Here is a 16628-nt window from a genome sequence, read left to right as displayed (position 1 = left end):
TCCCCAGCAATTGGTGTATATAGGCATACTGCCTCTGATACTGGACTAGTAGCCATTGATCAGGACTAGAAACCATTCATAGCCTTCTCCTCCAGGAATTTGTCTCACTCCCTTTTAAAGCCATCCAAATTGGTGGCCATCACTACATCTTGTGGTAAAAACACACACAAAAAACATAGTTTAACTCTGCACTGTGTGAAGAAGTACTTCCTTTTATTTATCCTGAATCTCCCAGCAATCAGCTTCATGGGATGACAGGTTCTAGTATTATGAGAAGGAGGAAAAAAAAAGTCTCTATCCACATTCTCCATACTATGAATAATTTTGTTACACCTCTATCATGTCTCCCCTTACTTGCCTTTTTCCCAAGCTAAATAATTTGAGCTGTTGTAACATTCATCTCCTCACAGGAGAGATGCTCCAGCCCCTTGATCATTTTAGTAGCGCTTTAGTTTGAAAGTATCTACTCACATTAAAATGTGAACCAAATGCATCCCCCATCTTTAGTTACACTAACAATGGTCCTCTATTTATTCTACTCCAAATATTAATTCCACCAACATATTTGCACATGGGCAGGGACATAATGTCAGATACAGGGAATGGAGGCAAGTTTTAGGACCAAAGGCATGCAAGATTCAAAGGAAAAATACCTTGGAAACATTAAAGAATAACTTGCAAAAACCATGGTATATTTCAAGAGGATTTGTTGCATTCTATATTGCATGATAACTAGAAACAAAGATATCTAGTTATCTAGATATAACTGTGTTTTTTCAATGATTTGTGAGTTCAAATTTTAACAGCAAACCACAGTTAGTGCAAACTGTAGTTTCCAAACCAGATGGTTTGATAACCTGGCTTGGCATCCTCTCAAAAATCATGGATTGTGAGCTGTCATAGGCTTCGCTTTTCAAATTATGGTTTAGTGTGACATCTGAATACAACCATTTACTCTCCAAATTCTTATACTCAATGGAGAGTTATTCACAAGTCTGGGCAAGTTTGGACACACACATTTCCCTTGCTTGGAGAAGGCTCCTGCTTAGTGTGAGGGAAGAGTGACGTGAAGAAGGACCAATAGAGAGTCAAGGGTATGTTAGATCCTGTGTGAGACAGGCATCTTTTAAAATAGCAATAGAATACAGGTTTGTCCATGATATAATTTTTATTTAAAAACAGATTATATATGTACTCTGTCATTGGACACCAAATATTTTGGGCATGGGAAATGTAACCTTGGCTTACAAAGGCTCTTTTTACATCTGCCTCTGTCCCCCACACCCCGGATCATCCCTAGATGTTCAAATGAAGCACAGGGGATTCCAGGAACAGGGAAGGATGATCCCTCCATTTCCCCAGGACTTCTGGGACCACTGTTATCTCAGTTTTACCCATGGTCCCGGGATAATTCCGAGGACCGCGACTGGTGTGAGTGCCCATCCCAGCTTCTTCCCTCCTCCCTGTGAGTAGCAGGGGTCAGAAGAGGGAAGAAGCTGGGGCAGGGGGACTCCAGGGACATCAAGGGTGGGGTGGAAAGCAGGAGCAGGGCCTTTTTCTTTTACTCACTTTTGCACTGGAGTGCAAATATGCTCCAGCTCCTGTGATTCTTTTTTTTTTTAAAAAAAATCACATCCAGGACATTACATGGCCATCTGGACACAGGGCAATGATTCTGGAAGCCAGAAATCCCAGGAACATCCCCCTGTGTCCCTCTACACCCTTAGGTGTAGAAAGGGCCAAAGGCCAGTGAAAGTTGGCCTGGACTATCCAACTAATCAAGGATGGTTTAATTAGGGGCATGGCTAGACGAGGGCTTATCCTAGGGATCGCCATGGGATCATCCCTGTGCAGCCACATGATACACAGGGGATCCGGGAGCAGGGAGGGATGATCCCTCCCTTTCCCCAGGATATCGCTCTACCTGTTTTTCCCAATTTTTCCATGGTTTTGGGATGATCCCGAGACCACAGGACATGTGGCCCACCATCACTGGTATGCCCTGGCTCCTCGTGAGTAATGCAAGGAGCCAGGCACCAGGCATGGAGCTTTGTGCCCATCGGTGGTGGGGTGGGATGTGTGTGAGGTGGTTTTATTTTATTTTATTAAAAAAAAAACACCTTACAATTTTGTTGGAGCGCTCATGCCCTCCTTCTCCTTTAAGAAAAATAAATCCAAAATAGTGGCTGTGATGTCATGTGCCAAATGTAGATGATGGTGATGATTTCACGATTATAAAATCGCAAGATCGTTGCCCTCCACCTCTCTCGTCTAGCCATGCCCTAGGTAAATTTTTTCTCAAGCTCACGCAGAGCCCCTGTGGTAATTAAGGGTTGCTGAGAGAAACAAGCAACACCACTGTCAAAGATTCAATATACTCAAAATAAGCCATGGGGGGGGCGGAGCCTGATGGCCATGTACTGGTAAGCTTTCTTGTGAGGCTCCCGGACTGGGTAGCCGAAAATTCAATTATCTCATTTAAATGGGCATGAATCTCTAATGAACATCAATGAAAATGTTTATGACCTTTAACTGATGGTGATGATGGCTTTTTTGAAAGTATAATCTGTATACAGAGTGGGGAAATCAGCCCGGCCTCTGGGCTCAGCAAATCAGTTTGTCGGAGCGAAGAGTGTAAAGCGAAAGTAAAGAATTTGTTATTGTTGGACCTCTTCCAGTGACTGCTGAGTTAAATTGCTGTGATATATCACTCCTTATCTATGTGGAGCGAGTAATTGGTAATAAATTTAACCATCAGAAAGCAGTGAGAGAGAGAAGTTGTTTACTTGGATGGAATGAGAGACTGTTTTGATTGTTACCCGGAACATTAAGCAACTGATTTATGCCCTATGCCGAACATTAGAAAACCAAAAAAAAAAAAAAAAAAAAAGTTGAAAAAACTACCTGGCAACGCCGTAAATGTTCCTCAAATCATAGTCTCGGTCGCCTTGAAAAAGTGTCTGGGTCCTTGGAAGAGGACACAGATAGTAGTGAGAGTGACAAGATGGCGACAAAAGCTGGCAAGGAGCCAGCTACTATGGATGAAATCAGGAGCTTCATATTAGCAAACAACGCCACTCCTTTTTAAAAAATGGATGAACATGCGGAAAAGGCAGACAAAAGAATGGATGTGTTAGCTGGCAAGATTGCTCAGAATGACAGGAGCATAAAGACACTAGAAGAAGGAGTAAATTTACTGGAGAAATGGCAAGATGTCTTTGAAAAAAGTTGTAATGTACAGTTTGAGGATCAAGAGAAAAGGCTGATCCACTTAGAAGACCAGAATTGACGATCTACAATACGAATTAAGAATTTTGTTGAAGTATCAGGAGAGGACTTGAGAAAAGTAATTTTGCGGTGGTTTAAAGAAATGATGCCTGATCTGGAAATAAAGGACTGTGAGGTGGACAGGATTCATAGAGTGGGAGAATCAAACTACAGAGGAGCGACTAAAGACATCCTGATGAAATTTGGCAGCTACTACAAAAAAGAGCAAGTTATGAAGAAATTGAGGTCTTTGGCTCTGATACAATTTAAAGGCACTTCAGTGCAAATTTACAATGATCTTTGTCAGCAAACACTCAAATGGAGACGCAGTGTCAAACCAATAACTGAAATATTAACAAAGAATGTAATAAAGTATGCCTGGGGCTACCCTGTTTTTTTAAGGTTTACACATGGTGGGAAGCAATACAGAGTAACCTCCTTGGATCAAGGTAAGGAGTTGCTGAAGAGTTTGGGTTTGCATGATGGCGCAAGTTTGAAAAAAGCAGGTGGGAATGGAAGTGAAGCTGGGGCATCTGGGATGTGATAATCTTGATAAATTGATAATGAGATAATAGTATATAATTTTTTAAAAAAAACATAGAGGGCTTACCGGACAGGCTGAGGACTGCCTCTCCCCCCTCCCCTAAGGGTAGATAACAGCCAGAGTGATAGACTTACGGGGTTTTGGGGGGGGAAAGAGGTGGAGGTGGGGTGGGGGGGTGGGGAGGTATGGCTGGGTGGGAGGGAGGGATTTCATGTTTTTTGTGTTTTTATGTTTGTGAATTTGAGTTGCAGAACACATGGGATCGGAAGGATTATCAAAAGGCTGAATATGGATAAGAAAATAAAAATATCAACGCTTAATGTAAACGGTCTGGGGACAGTCATGAAAAGGAGGAGAATTGAACAAATGTTAAATAGAGAAGGATCTGATATTATCCTTCTGCAAGAAACACACCAGGGAATTAATGGGGTAAATGAAATATGCATAAAATGGTCAGTTTATTATGAAAAGTCACTGGGGACTTAAAAAAAATGGAGTGGCTATATTGATTTCAAAAAGAAGTGGATTTATATTAGACACTGTAAAAAAGGATGATAATGGTAGATATCTTATGATAAAGGGTCAAATTGAAGGCAAAGCGTATACATTAGTTAATGTTTATGCCCCTAATGAGAGACATAGAGAGTTTTATATAGAATTATTTAAAGAAATAGAAGACTTTAAGGAGGGGTATGTTATTTTAGCTGAGGATTTTAATATGGTTATGGATAATAGATTGGACAGGTCAAACCCCACTAGTGCTGAAAAGAGAAATAATATTACTATATTGAACAAATTGGTAAAAGAAAAAGATTTTGTGGATTGTTGGCATTTACTTAGTGGGGCGAATCTTGGGTTCTCATATTACTCTCCAGTTCATCATACATACTCTAGGATAGACTATATTTTTGTTTCAAAAGAGTTTGCAACTAAGGTCTGTAAAATGGAAACGGGGGTAATTAAGGTAACAGATCACACATTGCTAAGTTTAGAGATTACAGTTACGAAGAATTATAAAGAAGCGTTTAGGTGGAAAATGAATACAAAAATATTGAAGTATAATAAAGTGGTAGAAAAAATGCAGAGGGAACTGTCAGAGGCTTGGGAAATTAATGAAAAGGGAGGAACGGCAAGGGCAGTTGTTTGGGATACCATGAAGGTGGTAGCAAGAGGGATTTGTATTAGAGAAATGTGTAATTTAAGGAGGCAACAGCTTGCAGCGCAGGAAAAGTTGGAGGAAGAGATTAAGAATTTGGAGAAAGATTATTGGTAATTTAAAAAATAAACATAAATTAATAGAAGTACAAGCAAAGAAAAAAGAATTAGAGAACATAAATTTAGAGGAAGTTCAGAAAAATCTGATTTATATGAAAAGGGAGTACTTTGAAAATAGCAATAAAAATTCTAGATTGCTAGCCAGACTCACACAAAAGGAAAAAGCTAGGAATGGGATAGGAATATTGAAAGATAAGCAAGGGAATTATTGTCACACAATGAAGGGTAAAATAAAAAAAATTTCAAGAATTTTATCAAGAACTATATAAGGGAAAGGATATTCAAAAAAAGAAGTTGGAAGCTTATATAGAAAAGTATATAAAGAAGGGAATAAAAATAGAACATAAAGAGTTAATGGAGAAGGTAATAACGCAGAGAGAAATTGAAGAGGTAATTGAGAATTTGAAAGTGGGTAAATCACCTGGGGTAGATGGTTTAGGACCGGAATATTATAAAGTTTTTAAAACGTTTTTAGTACCGAAATTATTGAAGTTGTATAATGCCATATTGGAAGGAGAGAGGACACCAGAATCATGGGAACATTCATTGATAATTTTAATTCCAAAACCAGATAAGGACTTGACTGGAGAAGAGAAGATTGAGGGGAGACATGATAGCACTCTTCAAATACTTAAAAGGTTGTCACTCAGAGGAGGGACAGGATCTCTTCTCGATCCTCCCAGAGTGCAGGACACGGAATAACGGGCTCAAGTTAAAGGAAGCCAGATTCCGACTGGACATCAGGAAAAACTTCCTGACTGTTAGAGCAGTACGACAATGTAACCAGTTACCTAGGGAGGTTGTGGGCTCTCCCACACTAGAGGCCTTCAAGAGGCAGCTGGACAAGCATCTGTCGGGGATGCTTTAGGGTGGATTCCTGCATTGAGCAGGGGGTTGGACTCGATGGCCTTGTAGGCCCCTTCCAACTCTGCTATTCTATGATTCTATGACTGTCCCTGATTCATACAGACCTATTTCATTAATAAATCAAGATGCAAAAATTTTCTCAACTATTTTAGCAAAATGGTTAAATAGATTCATAGTGGACTATATAGGGGAAGACCAATGTGGATTTGTAGCAGATAGACAAATGCACAATTTAGTGAGAAGAGTTTTAAATGTAATACAGGTGATAAAAAACTCTAAGGTTAAAGCAGGAATTTTGGCACTGGATATTTTTAAACCTTTCGATTGTGTGAGCTGGCAAGCATTAAAGATGGTTTTAAATAAAATGGGATTTGGAAATAAATTTAAAGCTATAAAAGAACAATTATACTCTCAAAATACAGCCGTAGTGGTAGTGAACAATGGAGTTACGGATAAGATACGACTAGCCAGACGGACAAGACAAGGATGTCCACTCTCGCCTGTCCTGTTTGTAATAGTTATGGAATTATTGGCAAATGCAATAAGAGATGATGGGGAGATAGAAGGAATAGGTGATATTAAAAAAATAAAATTGAATATGTTTGTGGATGATACTTTACTAACTATTAAAAATCCAATAAGAAAGATGGAAAGAATTAAACAGAAACTGAGAGAATTTGTGGAAATTACTGGGTTAAGAATAAATTGGTCCAAATCAGAGATGATGTTATTTAATTATACTAAAAAGGAAGAGAAGGAATGGGAAGGAAAAGGTATAGAAATGAGAGTTAAAGAACAGATTAGATATTTGGGAATTAAAATTACAAAAAATTTAGAGAGTTTAGAGAAGGAGAATTGAAATAGTTTTAAAAAAGAGATTTTAGTAAAATTGGAAAAATATAAAAGATTAAATTTATCATGGTTTGGAAGAATAGCATTAGTAAAAATGAAGATTTTAGCAAAGATTAACATTTGTGCTCAGGAAGTTACCAATAAAAATTTCAGAATTAGAGATAAAAAGTTGGCAAAATATCATAAACAATTATTGTAATGGGGACAAGAAAGTGAGGGTAAATAAGAATAAATGGTATTTAAGTCAAAAAAAGGGAGGATTGGGTCTCCCAAATATTAACCTATATTATATAGCTAATAGGTTAAGGCATATTGTGGAAGCAATTATAGGAGTAGGAGATTTAGATTGGATGGAGGATAAAACCACAAGTAATATTGAGATGAAGTTGGAAAATGTATTCTTTAGGGAAGGAGGAAAAAATGGGCTGAAAGTATAGGTAATCCGCTCTTGAGGTTTCACTGGGAGATTTGGAATAAATATAAAGGGGAGTTGCTTTCGAGCAGCTCCCCTTTATCACTGGTAATAATGTTAAAGAATTTCCCGGAGAAATTAAAGAGTAGATTAAGTAAAGTTTTAATAGAAAAAAATAAAATGAAATTAAGGGATTGGTTAAGAGAAATGAATACAAGAGAGGATTTGGAAGAGGTTTTAAAAGATAAAAAATTAACTTGGTTAAATTATTGGCAATTAGAACAGTGGACCAAAAAGTGGGTAAGAGAAAATGGATATTGTAGGGAGTTGATGAAATTTGAGGAATTAATAGTTAAAAAAGAAAATGATAAAGGGAAAAGAATAGCGTCAAAAGGGTTAATGAGTGAAATATATAGAATTTTGTTGGAGAAAGGGTCGATGGATAGTTCAGGGAAAATGGTTTGGGAGACAGATTTGAATGTACAAATAGGACAACAGAACTGGGAGGGACTATGGAAACAAAGAGCGTTGAGAAATATGTCAGTGGGAATAAAAGAGAATTACTTTAAAATTATATGGAGGTGGTACTTAACCCCAGTTAGATTAAATAAGATAAATAATCAGCATTCAGCAAATTGTTGGAGAGGATGTGGGGGAAAAGGAACATATTTACATATGTGGTGGGAATGCAAATATGTACAAAAATTGTGGAAGATGGTGTTTTTAGAAATTGAAGAAATTGTGGGAATGAAGATAGAACGAACACCAAAAGTTGCATTACTGTGAGAAATGGAGAGATATGTTACTTTTTCAATGATGTTATATGTATGAGGATGCTAATGCCAATATGTATTCAATAAATGTATATTATGATTTTATTAGAATGTAAGCCTATGCAGCAGGGTCTTGCTACTGAAGATATGTGGATGAAAATAGCTTCAGCCCGACAGCACTGTGATCTTCGCTGAAGCATAATTAATAGGGAAAGGCCCAAGCAGGTGTAAAAGAACAAAGCGGAATTTGTGGTTAGACTAGTGGTCAGAAAAGGTGATAAATAGAACAAAACTGAAACATACATCTGTTGTTTTTGAACTCATGACTTTTGTGGTTACCTGATGGGTGGAGGGATGATAAAGAGCGATAAAGTGGGTAGGCCCAGACAAATCAAACCCATATTTGGACATAAGTAAATAAGGGTGGGTGGAATATTAAATGAAATGAAAAAGCAAGTCAACAAAGGCGGGACAAAGCTGCGTGCCGGGATAGGCTGTAACCCCTCAAGTCTCTAACCAATAACGAGACAGGGAGGGTTCAGCTGGGTGTAAGGTATAAGATGTCTTGACATGTGCTTGGAAGGTGTGCCTACTTTGCTAGAGCACCCAGACTTGCAATTCTGTATCAATAAAAGAAACAGAGTGCTTTCACCATTGTCCTTGAATCTTTATTTCAAATCGCATTTCTAACAATTACTGTCACTATTTGAAGATTTAAAATGTAAAAAAGAAATTAAGGAATTGATAACGAATTTGCTGACTGCAGCAAGATTGATTGTAGCTAGGAACTGGAAGATTCAAGGAGATTATTGTATTGAAGAATGGTACAAAGAAGTACGGGATATAGCTATTAATGACAAATTGACTTGTAATATTAAAGTGAGAAGAGGTATAGCTAAAACAAATGATTTTGAAGGAATCTGGAAACAGTTCCTAATATTTGTGTTTTCTAAGGGAAGTGGGAAACCACCAGCAGAAGAAAGTATGAGATTTTGGAACCAGGAATGAGATCCCGAGGTGGGGGGTGCACTTATATGTTAAGTTTGATTATGTTATATAGATAAGATATTAATGTTAATCAACAATTATGTAGTATGTTTTTTTTTTAATTGTAATGGTGTATGTTTAAGTATTGTAGAAAATAAAAAATTTTAATTAAAAAAATAAATAAGCCATGGGTTTGGGGGTGGTTTGTTGTTATTTATGTATTTAAGATGACAAAAATAGCTGCTCTAGTCCGAATTGGGGGGAAAAAACCCAGCACAAGTAACTGAACTCAGCAGTGGAGAGCTTTTCATTTATGCTATTCAAACTCTACAGTCCTTTCAATTCTATCCCCTTTATTAAACACCATTCCCGCCCACCAGTATTCTGAACTTTGCTTCTGTTACTGTTTCTTGATGGAAAAGTCAAGGCCAGCATGAACAGTCTCCCTGTGGATAAAAACAGGATCCGCGTTCGGCTGACAGTTACCTCATTTATAATGATCCAGTGACAGTCAAAAGCAACCAAATTGGCTTCCACAACCTGAAATAGAAAACAAACCAGCCATCAGTCATCTTATCTATATGAAAGCCAATGACTATTAAATAGATGCTTCCCACAAATGACTCGGGGGTGGGGAGGGGAGAAGGAGAGAGACAAAATAAAAATAAATGAATTAAAAGTACCAGCTCTGAAAAGATGGTTGCTATTCAGCTAAGATAGAGAGAACCTTTGTGCGAAATGCTGCCAAATCATTTGGGTTATTATTTGGCTTGCTAATTATACATGCCATTGAAGTGAATTTCCAGCACTTTGGAGAAGAATAGGTTCCTTTGCACTCACATTTTTGTTGTTGCTTTTAAACGATTTAAGCTTTAATGCCAGGTAGTAGGCAGGCAAACAGTATGAGTTTCAAGCTCCAAACAGTATCCTCTGTTTCTCCCCCATTCGCCCCCCCCCCCTTATTTATCCCTTCTCCCCTGGACTCAGCTTCTGGAAAACTGTTTCTGTGTGTTTGGGACAGAAGTCAGCTGTGTGCTGTATTGATTGGCTGGGAGCTTGTAACTGCAACTGCATGTAACCTATCAAAATCCTCCACCTTGATTTCACTGAATTTCTCTAAGTGGAAGGTAAATTCTCCAACACTTTCTATGGGATGGAGCTCACCATTAGCAGTAGGTTCATTCTTTTTTCCTCCTAGGTGGTGTTTTTTGTGTGCCACCCCTAGAAGAAGTAGCAACAATGACCAGCAATTATGTTGGCAAACTGGTCTCCATTTTGCATCCTCCACAGTGCCCTGGGACGTAGTATCATTCTGCGGCATTGTACCAAGAAAATGGTGGTCACCACCACACAATAAATAATAATAATGGTGGAGAAAATTCTGCAAACTGAGCTACTTTTTCTACTTGGGGGTGGGGGGATGAGAAAAAGCAAAAATATATCAGCAGGCCTCTTCTTATGAATAAGACCTATCTAATGATTAGTCCATGCATTTATAGGCCTAATCTACACCAAGCAGGATATTGCACTATGAAAGCAGTATATAAAAGGCTGGAGCCAGACTACTGCTTTATAGCGGTATTGAAGTGCACTGACTACTGTTGGGGCCCATTGACACTGACCATATACCGATTTCATACTGCCATATCCTGCTTGGGGTGGTTCCTGCCTTTTATATACCACCTTCATAGTGGAATATCCTGCTTAGTGTAGATAAGCCCAAGATAGCTTCTCTGCTTCTACAATATTGTATAGAAGTAGTTATCCAGTTTTATTTTTGCCTAATCTGGAGATGCAGCACCTGATGCCAATGTAAGTCTGTAGTATCTGAGTGGTGTCCCTTATTGTATGTCCCTATTTTCCTACCCTATTGTCCTTGCAACCACAGGTGGAGACAGGGAGACTGCAGATGACAGTGGCCATCCATATATGTAAGCCCTTTATATTGTGTACAACATATTGTGTACAAATATTGTGTACATATTGTGTACAAATCAACACAATGGATAGGCTGATTGCTTCTGCTGTTGTTGCTGCCCCCTGACCTCTGCAAGTTGAAAGCTCATTTTCACAAAACCTACTTAAACATTTGCAGGCTTGGGAACATTGACCCAGGATTTTGTAAAATGGAAAGTTTTAGATTGCACACACAGGAGCCCATGTCTGTAGTTTCATGCAAACATGAGCCATGAACATGTGGAGGCCTGGACCAATACCAGTGAGCATGACCATGGCCATTCCCTTCCATGTGTTAATTTCTACATGACTTAATGAGTAGAAAGGGATTCTATAGGAAACATTCTTCAACAAGGCCCACTGCTAATCATCTCCTGGACCTTCTGACCAGCGCTTGTAGCTAGCTAACATTTTAATTCCAACAATGCCACCTATCCTGGTCGTGCTTTTTGTACTGTATTTTGTATTTGTGTTTTTAACCTGTTGGTTGTTTTATTATGGTTTTAATTTTTGTGAACCGCCCAGAGAGCTTCGGCTATTGGGCGGTATAAAAATGTAATAAATAGATAAATAAATATAAGTAGTTTGACTCTGGGGGACAGCACCCCCTAGTAGTGGTCTTAAGAGACACCATAGAAGTTTCTCACAATGCTGTAGAGTGATATTACATTGGAATTATCTAGAAATTAAAATGGCAGCTTGTTATCTACTGTCACTAATGTCCCAGGTGGGAGGGGCAGTGATGTGGAAAGTAGCCCAACATAGAGTATTTTACTGAGCATATCCTCAAGCATGGAGTTGTCCTGGCTTCAGTACTGTCTAGAGAATTTGCCCACATGGATAACACTTTCAGCAGCCTTGTCTATCTAACATAATATGTGCTCTAGATTATGCGTTTTCCTGTATTACTTCCACACTACTCTCTTACTCCATCCCAATTTTTTATTGTTGCTGCTCGTGTGTATATGTACCCAATACATAAATGGCACAAGAACGTCCTAGGTTGGGGAACACCTCCGTACATAATAACTCACACCTTTTATTTTCACCCCTTCATCTGTTGAGAACTGATTTGAAAATGCCCGGATTTTACTGTCCTTCATTCCAGTTTCCTTCATGCAACTCATTATAATAATAATATAATAACAGGAATAATTTGACAGAGGCATAAGAATTCCTTTGATCAGCTGTTATTAGGAGCAAGTTTACACATTCATTATTATATTAAAAGAGCTTTTTATAAAAAATCAAAAGGCAGCTCTAATACAGCCCAGATCCAATTATCTGTCAGCGGAGCAGTCATTCCTTGGACAAGACGTGCCTTTTACATTCGTGACCCAATGTTCTACCATGCCCTTGTCTCTCCCCTGAGTTTGCAGTTTTCTTCATTTAGGTAGCCCACTGCAACATCATCAGGGAGGCAGGAGTGCAAATGGGATTACGCTAATGAATAGAGAGAGTTGCTGGAAAAGCAAAGGACATTTCATTGTTGCTATAAATTCTTCCAAGTAATTTGCATGGAGGTTCACAGATGTAAAGCTGATGTACAAGTTTCCCTAATGGAATCTTTTGCCCAGAAAGAAGAAACCAATGAAATGGCTCAAAGCTAGCACATCACTTCTGCAAATGGCACTAGAGGTCTGACACCAGTATAGAAAATAACAAGACAGGTGCTTCCTTGCCACCCCAACAAAATGTTTATTCCTCAGAGGAAAGGATTGGTTTCCTTCCATTCTAATCAAAATAGAAGATAAAAATATTAGGATTGGCATTTTTAGACATTTGCCTACACTGACCTGTTTCACATGTAATGACAATCCAGAGTATGGGTTGTTGCCTTATCCAGAGTTTACCCATGATCTATCTGCTGCACAATTGAGCAAAGCACAGCTTGTTTTTCAAATCCCTGAGTTGTTTGATTCCCTCCTCCTTTGCCCACTCCCTGAATCCCAACTGCCTTTAAGGTAGGGTGACCATATGAAAAGGAGGACAGGGCTCCTGTATCTTTAATAGTTGCATAGAAAAGGGAATTTCAGCAGGTGTCATTTGTGTATATGGAGAACCTGATGAAATTCTCTCTTCATCACAGCAGTTAAAGCTGCAGGAGCTATGCTAGAGTGACCAGATTTAAGAGGGCAGGGCTCCTGCAGCTTTAACTGTTGTGATGAAGAGGAAATTTCACCAGGTTCTCCATATCTACAAATGACACCTGCTGAAATTTCCTTTTCATTACGACTGTTAAAGATACAAGAGCCCTGTCCTCCTTTTCATCTGGTCACCCTACTTTAAGGTGCTATGGTAATGGCATCTACTACTTTTTCCCACTGTTTCTGTGGCTGACAAAACAACCCATGAATAACCCATGGTTCTGGGTTTGTATGAAACAAAAACTGAGAGTTAAAACAACCTAGGCCATTTCTACACATGCCTTTTTTCCAGGGATCACCCCAGTATCATCCCTGTGCATGCAAATGATGCACAAGGGATCCTGGGAGCAGGCAGGAATGATCTCTCCATTTTCCTGGGATAATCCTTAGTTGTAGAAAGGGCCCTAGAATCCACAACAAAGCAACAAACATTGGTTTTAGGCCTAATTTATTAATAGTTAACAGCCCATAGTTAACCCATAGTTCTGGCCTCACATGTAATGCCAATATATGATTCAACAACTCAACTCAACCTGTAATCTGGGTGTCCTTATATGCAAACCTGATCATTATATTAGTAATCTGTGCAACAACTCACCTCGCTAGGTCAGTATTATTATTACTCCCATATTTAAGATGCCTTTTTTTAAATGGTGTGCCGCTTTTAATGATGCACTGGTTTTAAAAGTTTGAATTAGTTGTATGTATTTTATGGTGTTTTATTTGTGTTGTACCCTGCCTCGATCCAAAGGGAGAGGCGGGTAACAAATAAATTATTATTATTATTATTATAGAGAGAGGGAAGGAGACTCAGGCCTTAGCTAGACCTAAGGTTTATCCCGTGGTCATCCCTGTTCAAGTAAATGACACACAGGATATCCCGGGAGCAGGCAGGGATGACCCTGGGACAACCCTGGGATAAACCTTAGGTCTAGCTAAGGCCTAAGGCTGAGAAATATGCATTTGCTAAAGGTCACATGCATGGCAATCTTAGGCATGTCTATTGAGATGAAAGTCCCACTGAGTTCAACGTTCCTTACTCTCAGAAGATAAGTGTGCTTTAGATTCCAGTCCTAGTGAGTTATTATTTTTCTATTTGTTATTCATTTGCATCCTTCTTCACCTTCTTTGAAGTTGCTTAGGGGTTCTTATGCAGGATTATTCCTATAACATTTGCCATATTTGTAATTCACCATTTGCAATTTATCCTTGCTTCCCACCCACTTAATCTTAGCCCCAAAGGAACCCTGTGCAGTGGCTAAAAATGATGGTTTTCAGGGCCCACAGTCATGAGTGAGTTTCATAGCTGAGCAAGGATTTGAACGTTTGGCTAAGTCCTGCTTTCAGTTCATTACATCTAGGGATGTTGGAGAAATCTGGAGTGGACTCAAACAAATTAAGATGTCTATGAATCCAACCCACAAACTCCACAATGGACTGGCTTTTTCCAAGTTGCACTGATTTTGCAGACTTGAGGATCATTTTAAAAAAAATAAAAATCCAGAATTTTATGTGAATTTAGTAGCAGAAAAATACATTTTAAAAAAACACTGGCTTGAAATTCACACTTTACCCATAAGCCAAAGCATGGAAATCCACATTTGGTGGTGATAGTGGGGGCGATTTGCACATTTGGAGGATTTGCACATGTTGGCAGGGATTTGCATACTTTTGCAAATGTGAATTTCTGCAAATGTGAATTAGCACAAATTTGGTAAACTGGAAAAAAAAATCAATTCATCAGTAAGTGGATGATGGAATGAAAGGCACCCAATGAGCTGTGAAATGCAGAGAGAATGAATTTTACAAAATTCCTACATCCGTAACTACACCGCACTGCTTCCATACTCATGGGAAAGGTGTTAACTTAACCTGGGACTTCCTGGCTCACAACTCTTGCTTTTAGCCACCATTCTATCTACACCAGTTCTCTCGGTGTCAGCATTATGAGCTGAAAGCCTACAGATTTTTCAAAGTAATTAAGTTTCGCAGCACGAAGCTGCCCTGAAGTCCTGTTTTCTGGCAGCAACACAAAACACCACAAGCACAAAGTGTCCTTCAGAACTGTAAGCAGAATTGGGAGAGGAAGCACAAGAATCCCCCACTTTCTCCCCCCAAAGCACCCCCAAAGGCCCACCCTGGTGTTGCCAAACATGCTGACCAAATCTTCAAGAATGTATTTATTTATTTATTATTTATTAATCACATTTCTATACCGCCCTATAGACGGAGCTCTCTGGGCGGTTCACAAAAATTAAGAACATTCAAAGTATAAAACAACAGTATAAAACCATAATATAAAATACATTATAAAAGCTCAACCAGATAAAAACAGCAGAAATGCAAAATTACAAATTTAAAACACCAAGTTAAAATTTATTTATAGACTGTTAAAATGCTGGGAGAATAATAATGTCTTTCACCTGGCATCTAAAAGCATATAATGTAGGTGCCAAGCGAACCTCCTTAGGGAGCTCATTCCACAGCCGGGGTGCCACAGCAGAGAAGGCCCTCCTCCTGGTAGCCACCTGCCTCACTTCCTTTGGCAGGGGCTCACGGAGAAAGACCCCTGAGGATGACCTTAGGGTCCGGGCAGGTACATACAACAGGAGGCGTTCCTTCAGATAGCCTGGCCCCAAGCTGTTTAGAGCTTTAAATGTTAATACCAGCACTTTGAATCGGGCCTGGACCTGGACTGGCAGCCAATGAAGCTGGAAAAGGACTGGCATGATGTGGTCTCATCGGCCAGTCCCTGTTAGTAACCGTGCTGCCCTGTTTTGTACCAGTTGAAGTTTCCAGACCGTTTTCAAAGGTAGCCCCACGTATAACACATTGCAGTAATCCAAACGAGAGGTTATCAGAACATGGATAACTGTAGCTAGGCTATCTCTGTCCAGATAAGGGCACAGTTGGTATATCAGCCTAAGCTGATAAAAGGTGCTCTTTGCCATCAAGTTCACCTATGCCTCAAGTGACAGTTCTGGATCGAAGAGCACCCCCAAACTACGGACCCGATCCTTTAGGGAGAGTGCAACCCCGTCCAGGACAGGGCAAACAACACCTCACCTGACAGATGAACCACCTGCTAACAGTACCTCCGTCTTGTCTGGATTGAGTCTCAGTTTATTAGCCCTCATCCAGTCCATTACCGTGCCCAGGCACTGGTTCAGAACAGCCACTGCCTCACCTGGGTTTGATGAAAAGGAAAGGTAGAGCTGGGTATCATCCACATATTGATGACACCTCAGTCCACATCTCTGGATAACCTCCCTCAGTGGCTTCATGTATATGTAAAACATCAAAGGGGATAAAATAGAGCCCTGTGGAACCCCATGGCTTAGGATACATGGCACAGAGCAATAATTCCCCAGCACCATCTTCTGGAATCAGCCATCCAAGTAGGAGTGGAACCACTGCAACGCAGTACCTCCAACTCCCAGCTCAGACAACCTATCCAGAAGGATACCATGGTCGATGGTATCGAAAGCCGCTGAGAAGTCCAGGAGAACCAACAGGGTTGCACTCCCCCTGTCTCTCTCCTAACAGAG

At 39.5% G+C, this 16628-nt stretch overlaps 1 protein-coding gene across 1 annotated transcript in view; it reads right to left on the bottom strand.

Annotated features, from left to right (window-relative positions):
* Window positions 1-16628, bottom strand: part of GRID2 (glutamate ionotropic receptor delta type subunit 2) — a 1050481-nt gene that overhangs the window by 376432 nt on the left and 657421 nt on the right. Inside the window, exon 5 of the mRNA XM_063135400.1 lies at window positions 9464-9517. Within this exon, the coding sequence (XP_062991470.1) occupies window positions 9464-9517 (54 nt within the window). The remainder of the gene's footprint in view (window positions 1-9463; window positions 9518-16628) is intronic.

The sequence above is a fragment of the Elgaria multicarinata genome, chromosome 10 (assembly GCF_023053635.1).
Source record: "Elgaria multicarinata webbii isolate HBS135686 ecotype San Diego chromosome 10, rElgMul1.1.pri, whole genome shotgun sequence".
Classification (NCBI taxonomy): domain Eukaryota; kingdom Metazoa; phylum Chordata; class Lepidosauria; order Squamata; family Anguidae; genus Elgaria; species Elgaria multicarinata.
Note: the sequence above shows the minus strand (reverse complement) of the source record. Positions and strands in the feature narration are given on the sequence as shown.